This window comes from Vicugna pacos, chromosome 4, assembly GCF_048564905.1.
Source record: "Vicugna pacos chromosome 4, VicPac4, whole genome shotgun sequence".
Taxonomy (NCBI): Eukaryota; Metazoa; Chordata; class Mammalia; order Artiodactyla; family Camelidae; genus Vicugna; species Vicugna pacos.
Window position 1 is genome coordinate 67,586,981 of NC_132990.1, and position 20,807 is coordinate 67,607,787.

At 37.8% G+C, this 20,807-nt stretch overlaps 1 protein-coding gene across 3 annotated transcripts in view; it reads left to right on the forward strand.

The window, feature by feature from the left end:
• Window positions 1-4,331: 4,331 nt before the first annotated feature.
• CNTRL (centriolin) overlaps window positions 4,332-20,807 on the forward strand; it is a 76,327-nt gene continuing 59,851 nt past the window's right edge. For all 3 annotated transcript variants that reach the window (XM_072960030.1, XM_072960031.1, XM_072960032.1), the window contains exons 1-5: window positions 4,332-4,456; window positions 12,982-13,229; window positions 14,839-14,969; window positions 18,336-18,466; window positions 19,837-19,978. In XM_072960030.1, coding sequence (XP_072816131.1) covers window positions 13,013-13,229; window positions 14,839-14,969; window positions 18,336-18,466; window positions 19,837-19,978 — 621 coding nt within the window. In that variant the 5' untranslated portion in view covers window positions 4,332-4,456; window positions 12,982-13,012. The remainder of the gene's footprint in view (window positions 4,457-12,981; window positions 13,230-14,838; window positions 14,970-18,335; window positions 18,467-19,836; window positions 19,979-20,807) is intronic.

Sequence of the window (20,807 nt, forward strand, 5' to 3'; positions counted from 1 at the left end):
TAAATATAAAGCATTCATTTTATTTCTGCTGCTCTCTCAGTTTCACTCTTGGGAACACTTTCCTAATAAGGACAGGATAGTCAAATCCAACAGTTTTACAGTTTGTTCCAGCTCTAGAAAAGAGTTTGGTGGAGGGGTTTACAAAGATTTGGACTTTTCTATGGAATTGAGCTTTCCAAGTGTATAGGGAATTTGTTTATAAAGTAAATTTTGTTTCCGGCCAGAACTTTAATTTTTGAGCTAAGAAAACTGTTCATTGGTTTTGGTACCATTAGAGTCATTGGTGATCTTGATAAGAACTTTAATGTAGTGGTGGAAACAAGCCTGACTAGACAGGGTTGAGATGTACGTCCTCTGGACAGCATGTCCAGACACCATGGTAGGATGGGGTGGTAGGAATTGACAGTAGTGGTCCTATTTGAGGGGCATGACTTGGTGACTGGTTGTGAATAGTAAAAGAGAAGAAGAGTCAGGGATGACTCTCAGGTGTCTGGCTTGAGCAGTTAGTGATATGAGATACTTTTTTGCTGGGGCGGGGAACAGGTTTGTCTGCAAGGGAGGGACAGAGATAAGTTTAGTTTGGACATGTTGAACCTGAGTTGCCTCTAGGAAGCCCATGTAGTGATATTCAGTAGTCTGGGTTATATTCAGCAGAGTGAAGCTTTTTTGTGTCTCCCACTTCCATTGGAGCTGTCTCCCAATGTAGATAGCAATTTCATCTCTGATTTACCTGTCAATACAAACTCATCTTTCCTTCTTCTAGAAATTTGTCTTGATTTCACTTCCCGTTCTGATGCTATCCTGAATTTATTCCCTTTTAATGATATCTTTACTATCATTATAATGGGATTTGGAAAAGAAGCCAAAAAAAAAAGTGACTTAGTTTCCCTTCCCTCAGTTCCCTTTGTAAAGGTAATTTCCCCTTTGTAATTAATAAGTAATTCATGTGGTGATATTTTGAGACCAGGTGAATATCTTATTCACCAACAATACTTTACATGATGGTTTTAGTAATTATTAACTATCCTTGTCTGAATCAGATAAATTGAATGTTACCAAAATGGAGATTTCCTAACTAGGTCATTTCATCTATACGTATCAGCTGGAATTCTTCTGGGACAAAAAGGGGGCTTTCCATCTTGTAGAAATTCAAAATATTGATGTATAAAAGCTGTAAAATTAGGAAGGCACTTATTAGAATTTATAGCTTAAAATATTTTTTGGTCACATGGGACCAACATTCTGGCCTGCGGGAGGTGAATGATAAACAGTTTGGATTCAGGTGGTATAGTTTAGAGACAGAGGAGTTCAGAGTTTGCCTGAGTCGGTCTGGTTTGGACCTGAGTACCTAAGGCCTATCCTCACTCTTTTCAGAATAGATCCAAACTCACAAATCAGGTCCCAAATTCCTCAAGTCACAGTGTCTCCACAAACCTTGGCACTGGAAACAGCCCAAGGTTAACCTGAATAGGGTTGTTATAAATCCCTGGACATTGTAGGCCTCTCCCACTCTGGACCCCAAACCACACATGAATTGACACAGAACAACACCAAATCTCTAACTCTATTCCATTATGAAAGTGTCTTACTTTTCTGTATTTCCCACTAGATTGCAATCTCTTTGAGAGCAGAAACTTTGTCTCCCTCACCACTGCTTTCTCACAAACCTGGCACATAATAGGGTTTTACTATATTTAGACAAAACAAATAAAGAGAGAGCAAGGAGAGATGAACAACAACAACAAAAACAAAAAGAAAACCCAGTATACTGAGGAAAAGATTATCAAGGGCTTTGCAAGCCAAGCCCAAGGAATTCGGTATTTTGCAGACAGTGGCAGGACATCCTATATTCTTTCATAGAGTCAGATTATTTTCACATAACAATATCCATAGGTGTCCAGTGCAGAATTTGGATTTAGATATAGCACGTGATTTTTTAATACCATACTCTATTAAAAATAAGCATTTATTTTAAAATATATTTGTAATTCAGTTAATTTTCAAATTCACATTTGCAAGTCTCAGAAAGAAATGGCAATAATGGAAGCCATCATCCCTGCCAGACAACCTAGTCTGATTCTCCTCTAGAGCAAACTTGCAAAATGATTAAACTGGATTGTGAAACATGAAGTTAAAACAAACAGAATAGCTTTGCTATCATTTGAAGAAAATAACTGAGGGATAGATAGGTTATTCTGCCATGGCTAGTATTTGTATTGAAAATGCAACTCAGAAGAGTAACAACTTCTTCATATTATCAGATAAATACAAATTAGTGTGCAAAGAGTTGCCCTCAATCCTTTCCTATCCTCACTCCTGTTTTGGGGAGAGTTTCTTTTGGCATGCTAAGAGAGGCAGTTAATATTCAAATTAGCTAGAGAAAGGTTTCAACTCAGGCAGCTGTAAAGCCTGAGGTCTATCCAAGGCCTTCACCGTGCTAGACACCAGCAAAAGGTACTGTGTCTGGATGAAGGAGGAAAATTGGCCAAGAAGGGGCTGAAGACTACTTAAGAGAAAAGTAAGTGTTTTGCATCATCCTCTGGATTTTGTGTACATTTCTGACGGCTACTCATAAGATTGATAATGAATTACACACCAGCATACCATGATTTGATAGTGGATCCCACCTGAACATCACTGCAGACTTTGAGGGGCAAAGCAGTGAGGTACACAGTAAATCCAATTCTCTGGCGTAAAAGAGAAAAAGAAATGAGAGTCAAAACAAACAAACAATAGAACTGAAATTCAGCAATGTACACATTCCAAACTAATAAATGTCATCTAAACTTATTTTTTTTTAATGAAGGATACATCTTCAATTTGAAATGTGGAGATTTTCATGAATTTTGCCTTTTTTACAACTCCAAGGGCTTCCTTCTGTGTTGCATAGTGGGGGAGAGAGGAGCATCACATAAATCTGAGGGGGAGTAACGCCCTCTGTTGGAAGACACTTGAAGTTCCTACTCCTGAATCCTCTGTCTTTAGGAAAAATTGTAAGTCCGAATATGGTTTATAAGGCCCCTCTTCCAGCTTTAGCTTCTACACTCGATTTTTGGCTGTCATACTGATCTACTTAATGCCCAGCTCATTGCTAAGCTCTTTCTTCCTCTCTTCTCCTGGGGTTTGCCCAAGCTTTTCCCTTTGCCAAGCAAATTCTTGCCCATTCCCATACTCCTTGATTAAATCCTTTGCCTCTTTCAGGCCTTAGGATGAGGCACCACTTGGAAACCGTTGCCTAATAATAACTAAAACATATTGAGAACTTATTACTGGGCATGTCGAAACAACTTAGAAGAACACTTCTAAGTTCTTTCACATGCATTAACTTTTGTAATTATCAGGATAACTGTAGGAAGTAGGTAGGATTATCCCATTTTATAGTTGAGAAAACTGAGGCACGGAGAGAGGAAATGCCTAAAATAGTGTTACACAGATGGACCACGAACTCTCTGATGAAGAAACCAACTGATTGTGAGAAAATGATTGAGACCTAGGGATTGGAGGTCACAACGAAGTGAACAGTTTCAGGACGCGGGGGTCTTTTGAGCAAGCACGCTGTTAAGATTGGAGAATTATGATAAACGAGATATAGTGCCTACAGTGGCGATTTCTGGAGATGGTGCACTGTCCTTGTCCATGTCCAGGGTACGAGCTTGGAATGACTGGAGTTGAGGAAGATGCCCTTGGTGATAACATTTTAATAAGTTCACTGGATTTCCATAGCACCCAGCACAGTCTCTGCTAAATTCTCTTAAATTATCTGTTGAACATACGTGGCGAAATGCAGCCCTTTCAGGCAAGTCCCACCCGTATTTCCTCAACTGCTTCTTGCTTCGGCTGCCCTGTCACAACCAGAGGAATATTCTCCGCCAGGACTCCCAGGCTGCTCTCATTCCCTTAACTTCGGTGGCAGCTGGCGCCCAAGCGCGTTCGCTCCGCGGTCCATCCACGTCTGGCCTCTCTGGTCCCTGAAGAAGAGAATTCGCCTCAGAAATGGACCGTGCAAGGAGGAGCCTGCTTCGAGGCATACTAGTGCAAGGCCAAGCACCGAAGTGCGGAAGCTTGGCGACAGCGCTTCGTCGGTCCCTCAGGTCGCCCAGTGGTCCAGACTCTGAAGAGCGTGTCGGAGCCTGGGTGTGAGGCGACGGCCGCCTCGCCTCAGACAAAGACGAGCCGCCCTACAGGCTGAAGCAGGAAACCACGCCTCTCGCGGGTTCCCGGGCTCCCGCGCGCCTTTGTGCGCCCGCAGCCCCCGTGGCGGGAAGCCAGGCCCCGCCCCCTGCTCCGGGGAGGGGCGTGGCCGCTGCAGACCCCCGCCCATACCGCGCGCACCGCCCCACGGCAACCGGCACAACACAACAAAATGGCCGCCGCGCCGCTGGGCGCCTAAAGGGAACGACCGGCGCGTCTCCGCCCGGTTTGGTCCCGCGGGCCCACTCGGCCCGGCTCCTCCGCGGTGAGCGCCAGGCCTGGTCGAGGCCGTTCTCTGGCATCTGGACCGAGTGGTGGGGGCCGGCGGCGAAGGCAGGAAGGCCTGGACAGAGTGTGGGATGGATTCGGGGCGGGGGCGTGTGCCTGGGGATTGGGATTGGATGGGAAGGAGGGGAGGGCCCGGAACGGGCGTGGGGAGGATGATGGAGGGAGGTTTGGATGAGAAGCGAGGTCAGGGGTGAGGGTGGTGCGGGGGCGGTTGGGGTAGAGGAGGAGAGTGTGGGGAGGTGTGGACGCGGGGGTGCGGCGCCGAGAAGGGTGGGCGTCTCGCCACCGAGAGGAGGAGGGAGGGGCTGAGGTGAGCCAGATGTCTGTGGGGAATGAGAGGGATACGGGATGATTTGGGTATCCGGACGGGCGTCATAGGATGGGGCAGCATGCAGTACATGGAGAAAAATGTTAGGATTTTGGGAAGAAATGTTAAAAGGAGGGGAAAAGCAAATACTTTGTTGTATAATGGTTAAGGGACAGGTGCATTTTGAAATCAAAACTTGGTTTCAAGTCTTTATTCTACCACCTTGTGTTACTTACCGGCTCTGTGACTTTGGGCACGTTCCTTAATCTTCCTGAGCAAATGTTTTCTCATTTGTGAAAATAGTTGCTAATTACTTTTGAGTGTACGTTCTGTGCCAGATTCAGTTCTAAGTCCTTTAGTCCTTTGCATGTATTAACTGATTTAGAATTTAAAATAACTTGGATGGGATTTTCATATTCTTAGAGCCTAGCACAGTTCTTGGCACATAAAAGTTGCTAAATAAAATTGAATGAGTAAGTAAAATAATGGAAAGGGATAGGAAGCTTGGGTTTTCGGATACCTGAGTAGAATGGAGAGAGATGTGAGAGGAGAATTTAGGATGTCAATAGGATGGAGAAGGACACAGATGTTGGGTTGTTAGAAGGGAAAGGCAAGTAGATAGGCAATTGGGCTCAGATAAGAGGGTTGGGTGGAGGTTTGAGTATTTTGTTTGAAGAGGGGAATAAACAGAAGTCAGAGTATTGGAATGGATTAGGATGTCAGAATATTTGCTCATTGAGCAGTTTGGGAAATCAAGATGGATTTTAGAAGTGTTGAGGCAGGGTTCTGGAAAGAACTGTAGAGAAATGGAGGAGACTAATAACTGTGTGAGGGAATTGGAACAGAATCTGTGGGAAGGATGGGAGGCAGAGGTTGGGAGGCAGAGATTGACAAGCACAGGATGGGAGAATTGCCTTTAGAGAGGAATGGGAATCAGGGTATTTGAAAGAACTTAGAGAGTAAGAGTATTTAAATGGGTCTGAGGGTATTGTGTGAAGTAGAATTACAGGGAAAGTACTGAGATGCGATTAAAGGGCTGTGGGATGCAGTGGAGAGGGATATGGAGGTCAAGAAATGGGGACGGACATTTGCATATTGAAGTGGCTGGAAGAGAAATGGAAAGTTTGGGGATTATTGAGATTTGTCTCATTTGGAAAAGATCAGAGAAGAAGACGGAAAATTAGGAATGTTAGGGAAGGCCAGATAGACATGGAGTTGTGGTCTCTACTAAGCTATGATGGAAGGGATTGTTAGATCAGGGCAGGTATCTTGAGTCTGAGAAAGACAGGATGCCCGGTTGTATGATCGTTATTATCACATCATTCCAGTGGCTTTCTCTTGCTCTGCAGAAGGCCCACCTCTGGGCCTTCAAAATGTATCTCCAGCTTTGGACTTGTTTTGTTTGTTTTGCTTTCTCTTTATCCTGTCCGTTCACACATTCTAGCCCTACCTCTCAGCTCTGTCTTGTCTTTTCTATTGCTTGGTGTTTGTTTATATGATTGCAAACTACAGCCTAGGTCAAATAACATCCCCATCTCTCCCTTAAAATTGTGGTTCAGGATTTTACTACCACCAGGTGATGGTCTCTGAAATAATGCCAGCCTTTCTCCAGCATGGTAAATCCCTAAGCCCATTTCACTGAGTTAGCTCTTCTATGAGATCATATTTCCCAGCTTTACAAGAGCTATGGTAACCCTGGAAGGGGATCTGGGAATGCATTGTGACTTTGGAACCACCACTTAATCTTTCCTGTTACATTCATTAAAGGAAGGAGTTGATTTAGATTTCTGGAATCCATTCTAATTTTTTTTTAACTCTATAAGTAAGAGTTTTTCTAATCAGGAGAGGTAAAGGACCTCATGATAGTCTAGTGAGGCCCAAAGAGTCTTCGTCTTTAGGATGTTCTGAGAGGAATTCAGGATGGCTCAGTATTTTAAGAATTTAGAAATAAGATTAAGGTGCGGGTTGCAAATAATTGCATTGCATAAAAGTACAGGATGTGCATTTTTTAAACCAAGAAACTAAAAAATATATAAAGCATATCTCTGTAGCGTGTAGCACACTGTCATTCTAATTTTGTTATTTTCCGCCATGTTGTGGGGTAGAGAAAGACATAGACGTAAAGAAGTGATAACTGGGCCCTGTACCTCCCTCTTTTGTTTTTTTAATCTCTTGCCTTTTTGAAAACTATATTTAATTTAGGAATGAATAAAATTTTACTATTAAAGCACATACCTCTTAGCTCTTTCAAACTCGTGTGTAGTATTATTTAGAAAGAACACCAGTGCAGATTAGCACAGAATCAATGCTATTACTAAGAGACTTTTTGCCTTGGCAGGATGGTGACACAAAAATTGCTTAGCACACTTGTGAAATTAGGACCCAAAGCCTTGTGGCTATGGCATAAATTGTTATGTGAATTGAGGGGAAGCTTTTCTGATCCATGTGGGTGATTTGACATGAAAAAAACGAAAGAGAAAGTAAAGACATAAATTTGTGGAACATGTCGTACTGTATAACTGTGGAATAATAATCACCTAAAAACAAATGTAGCAGGTTTGGTTTCCTTCAAATTAGTCATCTTAAGAAGCTAGATTGTGAGGTCATGATGCTATTGTTGTATTAAATTTTGTTTTTCCTTCAGGAATTGTTTTTATAGTATATGTCATCTATTAGTCAAGGTCATTTAGTGGCATTTGTTTATGGTCTGTTTTGTGTAAGGTACCCATGGTAGGCCCTAGAGAGTGAGTTGAACATGGTCTGGTCTCCAGAAAACTCAGTCAGCGATGTGACATGATAATGAAGTCATGAGCTTTGGAATCAGATCAGGATTCAAGTCTTAGCTTAACCAGTTAGTTATGAGACTGAACAAAGTTTTAAACTTCTTAATCTTTAAAATCGGAGATAATAACACATATTTCATAGAGTTGTATTTAATCCTCTAATGTGATGATATATGTAAGAGCTTATCACAGTGTTTGACACATGATAAGGTTGAGAATCAAACTAGGAAAATAAAAACAAAGTGTGCTGAAGTGATGGCCCTAGTTTTCTTGTGAGACTTTTAAATTAATTCTGAAAGCAGGACCCAAAGAGGAATTCCAGAAACGTTTTGGCAAGATCAGCATTCCTAGAATAACTATATCGTCATCTGCTAAGTGTTGGTTGATTGATTCGCTGTATTAATGGCAGCTCTCCTTTACATTGCATCTCCTTTATATTGCATGTGTTCTAACCATTTAAAAAATAAATTTCTTTATAATACCAGCCTATATAAATAATACCCATACACATACCTGTGAAGGGGTATTTATTACATGTGAAGATATTCACACTTCAAACCATTATATTTCTATCTAATACCAATTGTATGGCATTAATATTTGAGCTACCCAAAATCTTTGGATTCAAAACTACTTTTCTAAAAAATAATTTGTGTTTTGTCTTCACATTTTAAGTAGTAAGAGCAGGAGGCGTTATGAATATTGAGCACAAATAGGATCACTGTTAATGCAGCCTTGCTCAAGACCTATACATCTTACAAGATTTTTTTGGTCTAAAAGTTTGTCAAATTTATAATATTTATAATGTTTTTAGACTAAATGTACTTGTAGGAGCAATTGTATATCATGAAAATCTTTTTTGCATAAACGTAACCTTGTAAATTAGGACTCTTCATATTAACGACCAATATTGCTGATGACGATATCCATTTGTTGAAGTACTGAATAGCATTTTATTGGTTCCATGTTTTCTATGAATAAAATATTCAATGAATATTAATTATCTACTATCTTCTAGGCTCTGTTATAGGCCTGGAATACATCAGTGAACAATATCTCTACTTTCATAGAACTTATATTCTACTAATTAATTATGTAACTCGACTTACAAATTCATTTGAGATGAGAAATGAGTCTCATCATTATTCCAGCCAGCACTGTGTCTGACCAAATTGTTTACCAGTCTGGACCTTAATTTTCTTATATAAAAAGTAAAGGAAGTTGGCTAAGTTCCTTTTCATTAAAAAATGCTTTAGTTCCTTCTGGAAGACCTAAACTTCAATGAAATTTATTTTGTTGGCAAGCAATAGTAGGCAAGGGAGTTTGAAGTGATCAGATGTTTTTCAAATAGCATGAAACAAACATGAATGATATAGAAAGCATAATGTTTAACAAAAGAAAGCAGATATAAAAGATAGTCTATGATTTCATTTCCTTAAAGTAAAAATAGTTTAAAAATTTGGTGTTGGAAGTCAGGATATTGATTACCCATGTGTGGGGATTAATGACTTAAAAGAGGATACAAGAGGGCTTCTGAAGTTCTGGTATTATTCTGTTTCTTGATCTGGATACTGGTTACACAGCTTGTACTCACTGTATAAAAATTCATGGAGCTGCACACTTATGATTTGTGCACTTATCTATATGTATAATATACTGCAACAGAAACACACATGCATCCATGTACCATCCAGAGAGAATATGCACACTGTTGAGAGTAAGATTTCCACACAGATTGAATTCTAGTTGTAAAATGTTAGGTACATTCATAACTTACTATTGAGGTGTTGGGACTTCAGAGATGAATAAGGCATTATCCCTCTACTTGTGGATGTTACATGCTGAGCAAGCAAAAATATATATAGTAGGACAAGTTCTCTGATAGAGGTATATTCAGTGTGATAATGAGCAGGAACTATTAATTCTACCTGAAGGAAGTGGATTTCTGGAAGGCCTTTGCAAATACAGTGACATTTCAGTTGGTAGAGAGGAAGAAGAGGATACCATTTTAAGGAGATAGGAATTCATGAGCAGAAACTCATGCTGTGTCCAGATAATGATAAAAAGATGAGTGGAGTGCAGGATGATGAGGAGGAGCAAGAGGTTAGCTAGAAATTTGGGCAGATTGTGGTGGTCCTATGTACGATGCTGAAATGTTTATTTAGACTTATAGGCAGTGAGAACCATCAAACTTGTTTATTTTTATGATGTTAAGTGAGTCAAAGGTGGAGATTGATTTGAGGGTGAGGTAAAGGAAGATTGGAGCTGGTTAAGAAAGTATCACAATAGTCTAAGCAAGAGATGATAAATTTGGATCTAGGCCAGAGGCTATAAAGATAGAAATGAATTTAGAAATATTTCAGAACTAGAATCAATGTCTTGATGGGTGAGGGAGAGGGATGAGTAGAAAGTAACTTCATTTATTCATTCAATATTCAACAGGTAATTTGTTGAGTTCTTGCTAGGTGTCAGGCACTTTGCTAGACTAGGGAGACAGTAAACAAAACAAGCTCTCATTGAGCTTACAGTCCAGGGGAGAGACAGATGTTAAGCAAATAATAAATAAATATAGCAAACTATGACTATCTGAGAGAAAAATAGGTTGATTAAGAATATATAACTGAGTACTTTACTTAGTCTGCCCCATGGAGGAGGCTTTCCTGAGAAAGCAACAATTTAGCTGATCTCTGAAGAAAGACTAAGGATGAATATGATAAGACTGGGGACACCAAATAGCCAGAACAATCTTAAAAAGGAACAAAGCTAAAGGACTCACTTCCTGATTTCAAAACTTACTACAAAGCTACAGTAAACAAAACAGCATGGCTCTGACATAAAGACAGACACAGAGCAGGATAGAATAGAAAGCCCAGAAATAAAAACCCTCCTGTATGTGGTTAAATGATTTTTGACAAGAGTGACAAGACCATTCAGTGAGGAAAGGGCAGTCTTTTTAAAAAATGGTGCTGGGAAAACTGGATATCCATATGCAAAAGAATGAAGTTTGACCTTTAATACCATATACAAAGATTAACTCAAAATGCATCAAAGACCTAAATGTAAGACCTCATATTATGAATCTCTTAGAAGAAACCACAGAGCAAAAGTTTCATGACATTGGATTTGGCAGTGATTTCTTGGATATGACACCAAAAGCACAGGGAACAAAAGAAAAAATAGATAAATTCAACTTCTTAAGAAAATTTAAATGAGCGTCAAAAGACAATATCACAGAATAAAAAGTCAATTCACAGAATAGGAGAAAATTTTTGCAAATTATATATCTGATAAGGGATTAATATCCAGATGGTATATAAAGAGAACTCCTAAAACTGAACAACAACAAAAATCAAACAACCCTATTTTGGGCTAAAGACTTGGGTAGACATTTCTTCAAAGAAGATGTACAAATGGTCAATAAGCACGTGAAAAGATGCTCAACATCACTAAACACTAGGGAAATGCAAATCAAAAGTACAGTGAGATACCACCTCATACCCATTGGGATGGCTACAGTTAAAAACAAAAAATAACAAATGTTGGCAAGAATTTGGTGAAATTGGAACCCTCATACACTGTTGGTGGGAATATAAAATGTACATCTGCTATAGAAAACAATGTGGCAGTTCCTCAAAACAATTGAAAATTGAATTGCCGTATCATCCAGCAATTCCCCTTCTGAGTCTATACCCTAAAGAATTGAAGGCAGAGTCTTAAAGAGATATTTGTACACCCATGGCCAAGCAATATTATTCACAATAGCTAAAACATGGAAGCAACCCAAGTGTTCATTGATGGATGAAACAAAATGTGGTATATGCATACAATGGAATATTATTCAGTCTTAAGAAGGAAGTAAATTCTGACATTTGCTGTAACACAGATGAACCTTGGGGACATGCTAAGTGAAATAGGCCAGTCATGGAAAAACAAATATTGTATGATTCCACTTATATGAAATATGTAGAGTAGTCAAAATCATAAAAATGGAAAATAGAGTGGTGGTTGCCAAGAGCTGGGGCAGGAGAAATTGGGAGGAATTGTTTAACAGGTATAGAATTTCAGTTTTACAAGATGAGAAGATAGATGATGGTGATGCTTGTACAACATTATGACTTTATTTAATGCCACTGAACTGTGTGCTTAAAAATGGTTAAGGTGGTAAAAATTTAAAGGTAAAAGGTTAAAAAAGAAAAGAAAAAGACTGAGGACAAGCATTTGTGGCAGGAGAAATTATGTGTAGGGGTCCATGTAGCTGGAGCCCACAGAGTTGAGGGAAGCAGTGACAGATGTGAAGCTAGAGAGACAGAGCCATATCACAGGGGACCTCATAGGCCATGGTAAATGTTTCATTTATTACAGAGTGATTAAGTTTTTAAATAGATCACTCTGGCTATCTGACTGCAATGTAGTGATGGAGGAGGAAGGCAAGAGATCTTGTAGACAGATCAGTGAGAAGCTATTATAGCAGCTTGAGGGCACGGATTAGAGAGGATGAGAGTAGAGATGGGAAGTAGACTAATTTGAGAGGTATTTATGAGGTAGAATTGACAAAACTTGGTGAGTGGTTAGGTAGTGGAAGAAGGGAGAAGGAAGCATCCAGAATGACTCCCAGGTTTCCAGCTTATTCCCATGAGCATTGCTCACTAGTTAGGGAACACTGAAGGAAGAACAAGATGGGAGGAAAATGAGGGAGGAATGAAAATGATAAATTCAGCTTGGGCATGTTGATTCCAGATGCCAATGAGATACCAAGTAGGCAGCTGGGAATAGGTGTCCAGAATTCAGAGAAAGGTTTGATTGAAGATATAAATATCAGTATACAGTGGCACTGGGAACTATGGATGTGCATTAGATTGTCTAACATAAGATTAGAGAGAGACCAGAAGAGACTTGAGGAACTTTGACATTTAAAGATTGAGTAGGAGAGCCTTAGCCAGCAAAGGAGGCCAAGGAAGTAGCCAGGGAGACAACAGGACACCAGGAGAGTGTGGTGTCCCAGAAACCAAAGGCAGAAACTGTTTTAGGAAGGAGAGGGTGCTTATCAGTATGAAGTACTGCTGAGTGCCACATATTTCCAGCTTCTACCCACAAGGACCCCTTGTGGGTAGAAGAGGCATTGTGACTAGCTCAGTCCAATAAATTGAGAACCAAAATGACAGGTAAGACTTATGGCTGGAGTATGTGTCAGTATAAGACCCTTTGGAGGTCTCTTTTCCCTCTGGCAGGGTAATCAGCAGTGTTTAAAATAGTGTCTACTCCCATCTGCTTGTGGTACTGTGGGTTCTAGCATCTGTATGTAGCCTCTGAGTTTGTAACTTTGTAGTCTTGAAAATTCTAGAAATAGATTAATTTAAGAGTTTTGATAGCTCTAAAAATTAACCTTGTTAAATATACTGAAAACTCTTACAGGTTTTGATGGATACCTGGCTTTATTCTTGCAATGAAGAAAGGACCGCAGCAAAAAATTTCCAAAGCAAAGATGCCACCATCATCTCACTCTTCTAGTCCATCATCTCTTATGTCCAATATGAGATCTAGGTCACTTTCACCTTTAAGTGGATCCGAGACTGTGCCTTTTCATTCTGGAAAACAGTGGTGTGAGCAAGTCAAGATTATAGGTGAAAACACCATGCTGTTGGACTACCAAGGCCATAAAGGTATTGCCTTTTAATCTAAGAATTTCACCACATATTCTTTAGTAGAGATGGAAAATATTGAACTTTTTTGGTCCACATGTAGTGCATATGCTACTATGGACTTGACCTTTTGTTTTTATTGACAGAAATTGTGTAAGGACAGTGGAGGATGGTGGCTTCTGGGTGAGGGTGAAGATGTCTAAAAGGGTCAGGAGGGAGTTTCCAAAAAGAGGAAGCTTCATTTCTTGTGGTGGGGGAGTGCCTTAAAGCTCATGTGCCAAATTACCATCATCCTTGGTTAGCGGGAGGGCATATCTGTTCAATTCAGAATGGAGCACCTTAATTCAGTATAAAAATGTTATCCACCCTTGGGTTATTCCAGTCTGCTTATTGGAAAACTCCTTATGTGTGGATAGACCGATTTTCACATAAGGGACATATATATGTTTTACCAAGGTTTTAATTTTTTTTCTTAAAAGCATTCTGTTAGTCTGTGAATCTGTTTTCAAAAATAAATTCTTTTTTAAATGGATCTATTTCATGTGGTTAATTGTGAAAGAAAACTTTTTGTGATTTCTTTGCTAAGTCATGAAATCACAGTCATTAAAATCTGTTGACATGAGTATTAATCAGTGTTTATTAATAAACAGTATCAGCATTGAGTTTAGACTATATCCTTGCTGTCAGCTGGTACATTATTATTTCTAATTTGATCAATATTTTTAGAATATTAGTCATTTTCTTTCCCAGAATGGCCCAAATTTTTAAAAATTATTTTTTTGAACCAAAATAAATGTAATATTAACTTATTATAAGTAATCATAGGGAAACTTTGGCCTGCAGCCTGTATCTGAACCCAGGATTAATTTTTTTTTTTTGATTCATAAAGAAAGAACCAGGAAGTATTTTTCTTTTTATGGCTGCTTTTGTAAAATGGAACTTGGCTTTAATAAGCTTTGATGGCAATATTCAGGAAGGTCTTGGGACAGGATATGTGATCCATTAAGTTAGTACTTTATCTCTATAAAATATGTTGTGATCCTCTGTATTTAAAAAAGCAACAAATTTGAGTTTCTCACCATAAAAAAAATAAGAAAAGATAATTTGTAGGAATTCCAATGTTTTTGAACTTTGGATTGGAATTTTATAAAACAAACAACTAAATACTGCCAGTTTATTTTAAAAAGTAACTAACATTAAAATATTGCTAAAAACTTCAGTGCTGCATATGATTAGAAGTGTTAAGTTTTAGAATCATCTGCCTGGGTTCAAGTCCTAGATTTGCACATTGATTGCAAGCTACAAGATCTTGAGCAAATTATTGTAATTTTTTAATAAAAGGGAATAATAATTTCTACCCCAAAGATTTGTTATACAAATTAAATTTTTAAAATGTAAAGCACTTAGCACAAAGCTTGGTACACAATATTTATAGAGTATAACTGTTGTCATTATTATGAAATGCTACATAAAGTAAAATATTATTATTAAAACATTGCAATTAGAACTATCCAGCTGTTTTTACATTTGCATGGCTTAACTTTTTTTTATTATGTAACATCAAAACAATTTGTTTTTCAAAATAGTTACGTCTTCCTCTACTGATAATGATTTGTTTGTGTAATTTCAGAAGCTGATTCACATGTAGGAGTTCGATATATTACAGAGGCCCTGGTTAAAAAACTTACTAAACAAGACAATTTGGCCTTGGTAAAATCTCTGAACCTTTCACTTTCTAAAGATGGTGGCAAGAAATTTAGGGTACGTTAACAACATTTCTGAATATAGGCATTGTTTTTACTTTTTATGTGCTTTAGAATTTTTTAAAGAATTATGTTAGATTTACAGTACTATTTCATCCTAATATCACCTAATTTGTAGCAGATTGTTTCCAGTGAAAGTTCTACATCAGAAGTATGGCATCTTCAAATTCATAAGCTCCTATTATTCTGTATTTTGATTCTCTTTTGAGAAGGGGTCAGCAAACCACAGCCTGCAGGCCAAATTGAGCCTACTGTCTATTTTTGTTGATAAAGTTTTATTAGAGCACAATTATATTTGTTTACATATTGTCTGTGCTGGTTTTTGCACTATAATAACAGAGGTAAGTGGTTGTCACAGAGACTATGTGGCTCACAAAGCCAAAAATACTTACATCTGGTCTTTTACAGAAAAAGTCTGTTGATCCCTGTTCTAGAGTGTTTACCACTTTATTCATAAACTATGTAACAGGAGCACATTGTAATAGCCAAGTTAATGTTTTAATTGGAAAAAATATAAACTTAGATACCTACTATATTAGTCACAAAAATTAATTCCAGAAGATTGAAGATCTTAATGAAAACAAAAAACAAAAATCAACCGACAAAAGCACTATAAATGTATCAGGAAAGAATATAGGAGAATATATTTTTAAATATTAGAGTTGGAAAGGCCTTCTAAGCAAACACCAACCCTAATACCACAAAGCAAAATGTTGACAGATTTGGCTTACATAAAGATTAAAAAGTTGTATTTAATGAACGATATCTTTTAAAAAGTTAAAGAAAAACAAGCTGACAGGTAGTGTTTCCAACACATGTAAGAATATCCACATAATATAAAGAGTTCCTGCAGTTCAATAGAAAGAGACAACTAAATGGAATATGTGCAAAGGATATGAACTGTCCTTTTTCAAAAGTATTATAAATGGCTAATATTAACATGAAAATCTGTTCCACTTCATTAATATCAAAAAAGATGTGAAATAGAACAATAGTTTGATACCATTTTCCATCTGTGTGTCTAATGGACAAGAATTTAAAAGATGATTTCAGTGTTCAGAAAGGTGTAAGCAATGGGTGTTCTCATATGGTCTTAGAGAATGTATAGATTGGTAGAGCATTTTAGGAAAACAGCTTGGTAATATTTATCAAAATTTCAAATGTGCTTATTTGATCCAGCAATTGACTTTATACTTACTGAGTTTACATTCACCAATGCAGCAGCTTTACACTTTGATGGCTATTCTACTAATATTTGCATGCATACCCAAAAATGTCTTTATAGTCATGTTTTAAAGCCTTATTTAAAATAGAAATATGGAACTAAACAAATGTCTGTCAATAGAGGAGTGCTTTAAAAAATTATGGTGCAATATATCATTAAGTACTACCAAGTTTCTTAAAAAAAAAAAAGCTCTATGTATTAATGTGGGGAAATGTTCCAGTATATTTAATGAAAAAAGCAAATTGTAAAATATTTTGTATAGTAAACTCTCAAAATATTTTTTTAAAGTTTTGTTTTCCTATCTGTATATATATAGATGTAAATGAATAGAAAGGTCTGGGTGTACTTACACTAGCCTCTTAACAGTGGTTACCTTTGAGCAGTGAGATTTTTTTATGTGCCTGGGGACCTGATGAAGAGAACTTTTTATGCTTTGTTTTGAAATTTTTATTGGACTATATTTATGTCTTGTGTAATTAAAAAGGAAAAAAGACATACTGGAGTTTAAAGGTTATGAAAATGAAATAACAAGTTAATAAATATGTGTGATTATTTTATGCCAGGCATTATGTGAGGCTGTAGGAATAGATACAGAAGTGAATAAGCTTACTTTCTGATCTCTGGGAACTTAGAGCTTAGTGTGGAGAATGCCTAGTATTAAGAGGAGAAATAGTGAGGGGGCATCAAAAAAAGAGAGTGAGCACATGGGAGAGACAGACCCAATGAAAAGATCTGATGGGGCTGTTGGAATAAGAGAAGATCCAAGAGTGTGATGAACGGCGGCCAGAGGAGGGAGAACTTCAGGCAGGAAAGGATGATATAAAATGTCACAGAATCATCAAATAGGATGAAAACTTGGAAGATGTTATTTGGTTTGGCAATTTAAAAGCCCTTCCTTCTATTTCTCAAACCTATCAGGTTTATTGTTTTAGAGGCTTTGCATTTTTTTTCCCTCTACCCAGACGTTTACACAGTTGGATTCTCAATATTAGGGTCTCAATTCAATATACTTTCTCTTTCTGTGAGGCCTTCTCTTACCACCTAATTGCAGTTAACCACCTTTTCCTCAGTTACTCCTCATGTTTTTCAGTCAACAAATATTTATTTAGAATCCATCTGTGCCACACATCAGCACTATTGCAGTGAACACAGCAAACAGAATCTGCTGTTTTGGTGCCTTGCGTTCTGTCGCACCACATTATCTTTATTTTCTTGCTGGTATACTTCACTGCCTAAAATTTTTATTTCTCTGTTAATTGGCTTTCTCTGCGACTGAAAGCAAGACCCTTGTTTTCCTTATTCACCACTGTATTTCCATGTATCCAGTGCCTGGAGCAGCTCCTGGCACATAATCCATGTTTGATAAATATTGTGGTAAGGATGAATGAATGGGGGTCTTGGAGGGAACTTTTTGAATCCATAGTCAGGGTGGAAGGTATATTGCCTTACCAATAGGATAAGAGTGAATGGAAGGCGGCAGAGTGAGCAAATGTACACAACTTGTGTGAGAATGTGGTGACAAGAGAGAGAAAATGAAAGCCTGATAGGAAACAAGTTCAGTGTGAGATGGTTTGTATTACACAGAGGAGATTGAGCATGTTGAATATAGGTCCCTGCAGCAGGGAGATTGTCTCGATCACTGGTATGTCTCCATTGCTTGGTGCCACATCTGGTTTGTAGTAAGTGCGTAATGTCTGTTGAATAGTGACTGTTTTTAAACTTGAGGGGATGATCCAGAAGGGAGAAAGAGACTGAAGATGCAAGAGCATGGGGAGAGGAGGTGGGTGAGGTTATGCAAGAGCGTAAGTACCTAGCTGAGCTTTGAAGGAAGTAGGGGAGAAAGGGAGAGGCATAGAAAAGTCGAGGTGGATGAAGGGATTGATGGGGGAATTCTTGGTGGCTAAGCTTCAGTTTTTCAGTGATTAGAAAGTGTCATCCACCAAGGGGCAAGGAGAGTTTGGCGGTATGAGGAGAGTGGCCACCCCTGGCCAAGGAGAGCTGCACCAAGGGCTTGTCTGGGAGGCAGTAAGGGCTTACTCCCTGGTGACATCGGAACAGCCCCTGATGCACATGCTTACATGTTGTGCTTATGTCGAAGCATCTGTTGTATAAAGTATTTGTTCATTTGTTTCCAATTAGTATATCGAAAACTTGGAAAAATGTGTTAAACTTGAAATACTGAATCTCAGCCATAATCTAATAGGGAAGATTGAGAAGGTGGACAAGCTGTCGAAATTACGTGAACTCAACTTATCATATAACAAAATCTGGTAAGTAAATTCTTCTTTGGGTAGCACTGCAGGGTCATCATCTTTGTTACAGAGGTAGATTAATGTTGCCCACATTACTGAAAGAATCCTTTGAAAGAGCAGGTACTTGGATCATTGTTCATTTGTAGTCCAGTCCTTCACATAGGATAACTGTCATATTTTGGCATTACTGAAGTACTGAATAATATCCAGCATTATTGAAGAAGGAGATACATTTTTGAGTACCAAATTTTATCTTAATTCCATTTTTGACAGGAAATTTTCCCAGATACAGTCTATAATTAACTGCCCTTAAGAAAGTTTACATGAAGCAGAATGTTTTAACCCTGTCATTTTGATCCTAAAAATATTTCATCATGTTTTGATCTTATATGTTAATCTTGATATTCTTTGCTCATTGCTATAAGAAATACACTTCAGCCTTGTTTCCACTTCATAATATATGTTACTCTGAGAAATAAACATAGTAAAACTGACAGTGGCTAAAAATGCACACAGAAAACTTGTTAAAGGTGAAATGATGCACTTATCAAATCTCGAAAATTTTCATGTTTATATACTTTTCCTCCACGTTAGACTTGGTATATATAATGGTAAAAACCAAAACAACTAGCAGTAGCAGAAGCTCTAATATGGCAAAAATGAAATGTGGAAAAAATCTGATTAATGAATCAAATCCTTAATGTAAAGTTTATATTAAAAAATTGATCCTGATGAAAATAATTTCAACAAAATGAAGCTGAAAATAAAGAAGCTTGGAAATATTTACCCAGTATAGAGAATTGATCAAGGAATTAAATTGGAATCAATTTGGGAAAATATTTTATCAATGACAGTTCATCAGTACAGTTGATAAATGTTTTGTTAATTTAAATATTCTGAATAAAATACTTATGTTTGTAAATACAGTATCATTCTGGGGGTCCACCAGCTCAAAATGGCAGCCATATCTTACTGGCATAGCTCATCTTTTGGCGATGACTTAAGGTGATAGTTAAGGACATCTCATGTGCGGGGCTGTAGTCTGTGCTGTTGAATTTTCCAGTTCTCCCCTGGCTGTCCACTGGTACTCTTCACAGAGGTTATAGTGGGAATGCCAAGGACAGACTCTTCTTTTCTGTTTTATAGAATCCTAAAGTCTGATAGTAAGATAGATAGGATCCCTAAACAAAGACAGTAATGAAGAGTTTACTAGAGCGGTTCTGTTACATTTGTTTTTAACCACTATTTTTTGCTTCTCGTTTATAAATTATAATTATGAAAAGTAACTCTACATAAAGCCAAGGCTGTTTATTTTAAAAATACAGTGGAGAGACACTATCATTATACCTACTAAGTTACTAAGTTTGATTTTACCCTTTGGTTTCCAGCAAAATTGAAGGCATAGAAAATATGCATAATCTGCAAAAGCTAAACCTTGCAGGAAATGAAATTGAACATATTCCGATATGGTTAGGGAAGAAGTTAAAATCTTTGCGAGTCCTCAATCTGAAAGGCAACAAGATATCATCGGTAAGTTGTTCAAAGTAGCAAGAGTATTTTTTTTAATTTTTGGACTTGTTGGATAAAAAGATTAAAATTGAAGTTTTTAAAAAATGAGGTTTCTTCTAACATCTTTGATCCTTTGACTGAACATCAAGTTCAGACATACCCTAGTATTCTCTAAGGTGATTAGATATAGGCAGTCCTGGCTTCGCATGGTTCCATGGTAACTGAGAGTCAGCCTCTTAGCATTTTCCCATCTTTCATTTCACTTGAGCCTCAGAACACTCTTGTTAAGGAGGCAGTGCAGGGATTATTTCTATGAGTTAGGTACCGTTGTCTTATTCCCATCTTCAAGTAAAGTTTCAGAGAGATTAAGTCTCTTACCCAAAGTCAGTCAACTTGTGCCAAAATCTTGGTCACTGAATGCCTAGAGCAGAGTTCTTTTCTTCAGACTTAGGAATTAATCTTGATTATGGTGTTAGGTGTTATAGGAGGTTAATCACTAGCTTTTCATAGTAGAGCAACTTTGTTATCATGGTTCACATTATCTGATAATGATGTACATTTTTCTCTGGAGTATATTTTATAATTTTCTTGTGATTTTTATACAGTTAAATGCTCAACAAGCATTGCAAAGTAAAAACATCAATTTATTAAATCTGTATTAAAACTAAAATAATCCTACTATGATTAAAGAACTTAAAATTTTAGAATAGAAAACAAAAGATAAGACTTCTAGTATGGGTCTAGACTTGCTTTCTGTGACCTTTGGAGAATCTTTCATCTTTCTAAGACTCACTGTTTTAAGTTGGAGAAAACAGTCTCTACCCTTCCTTCTTTACAGAAGTGTTGTGGG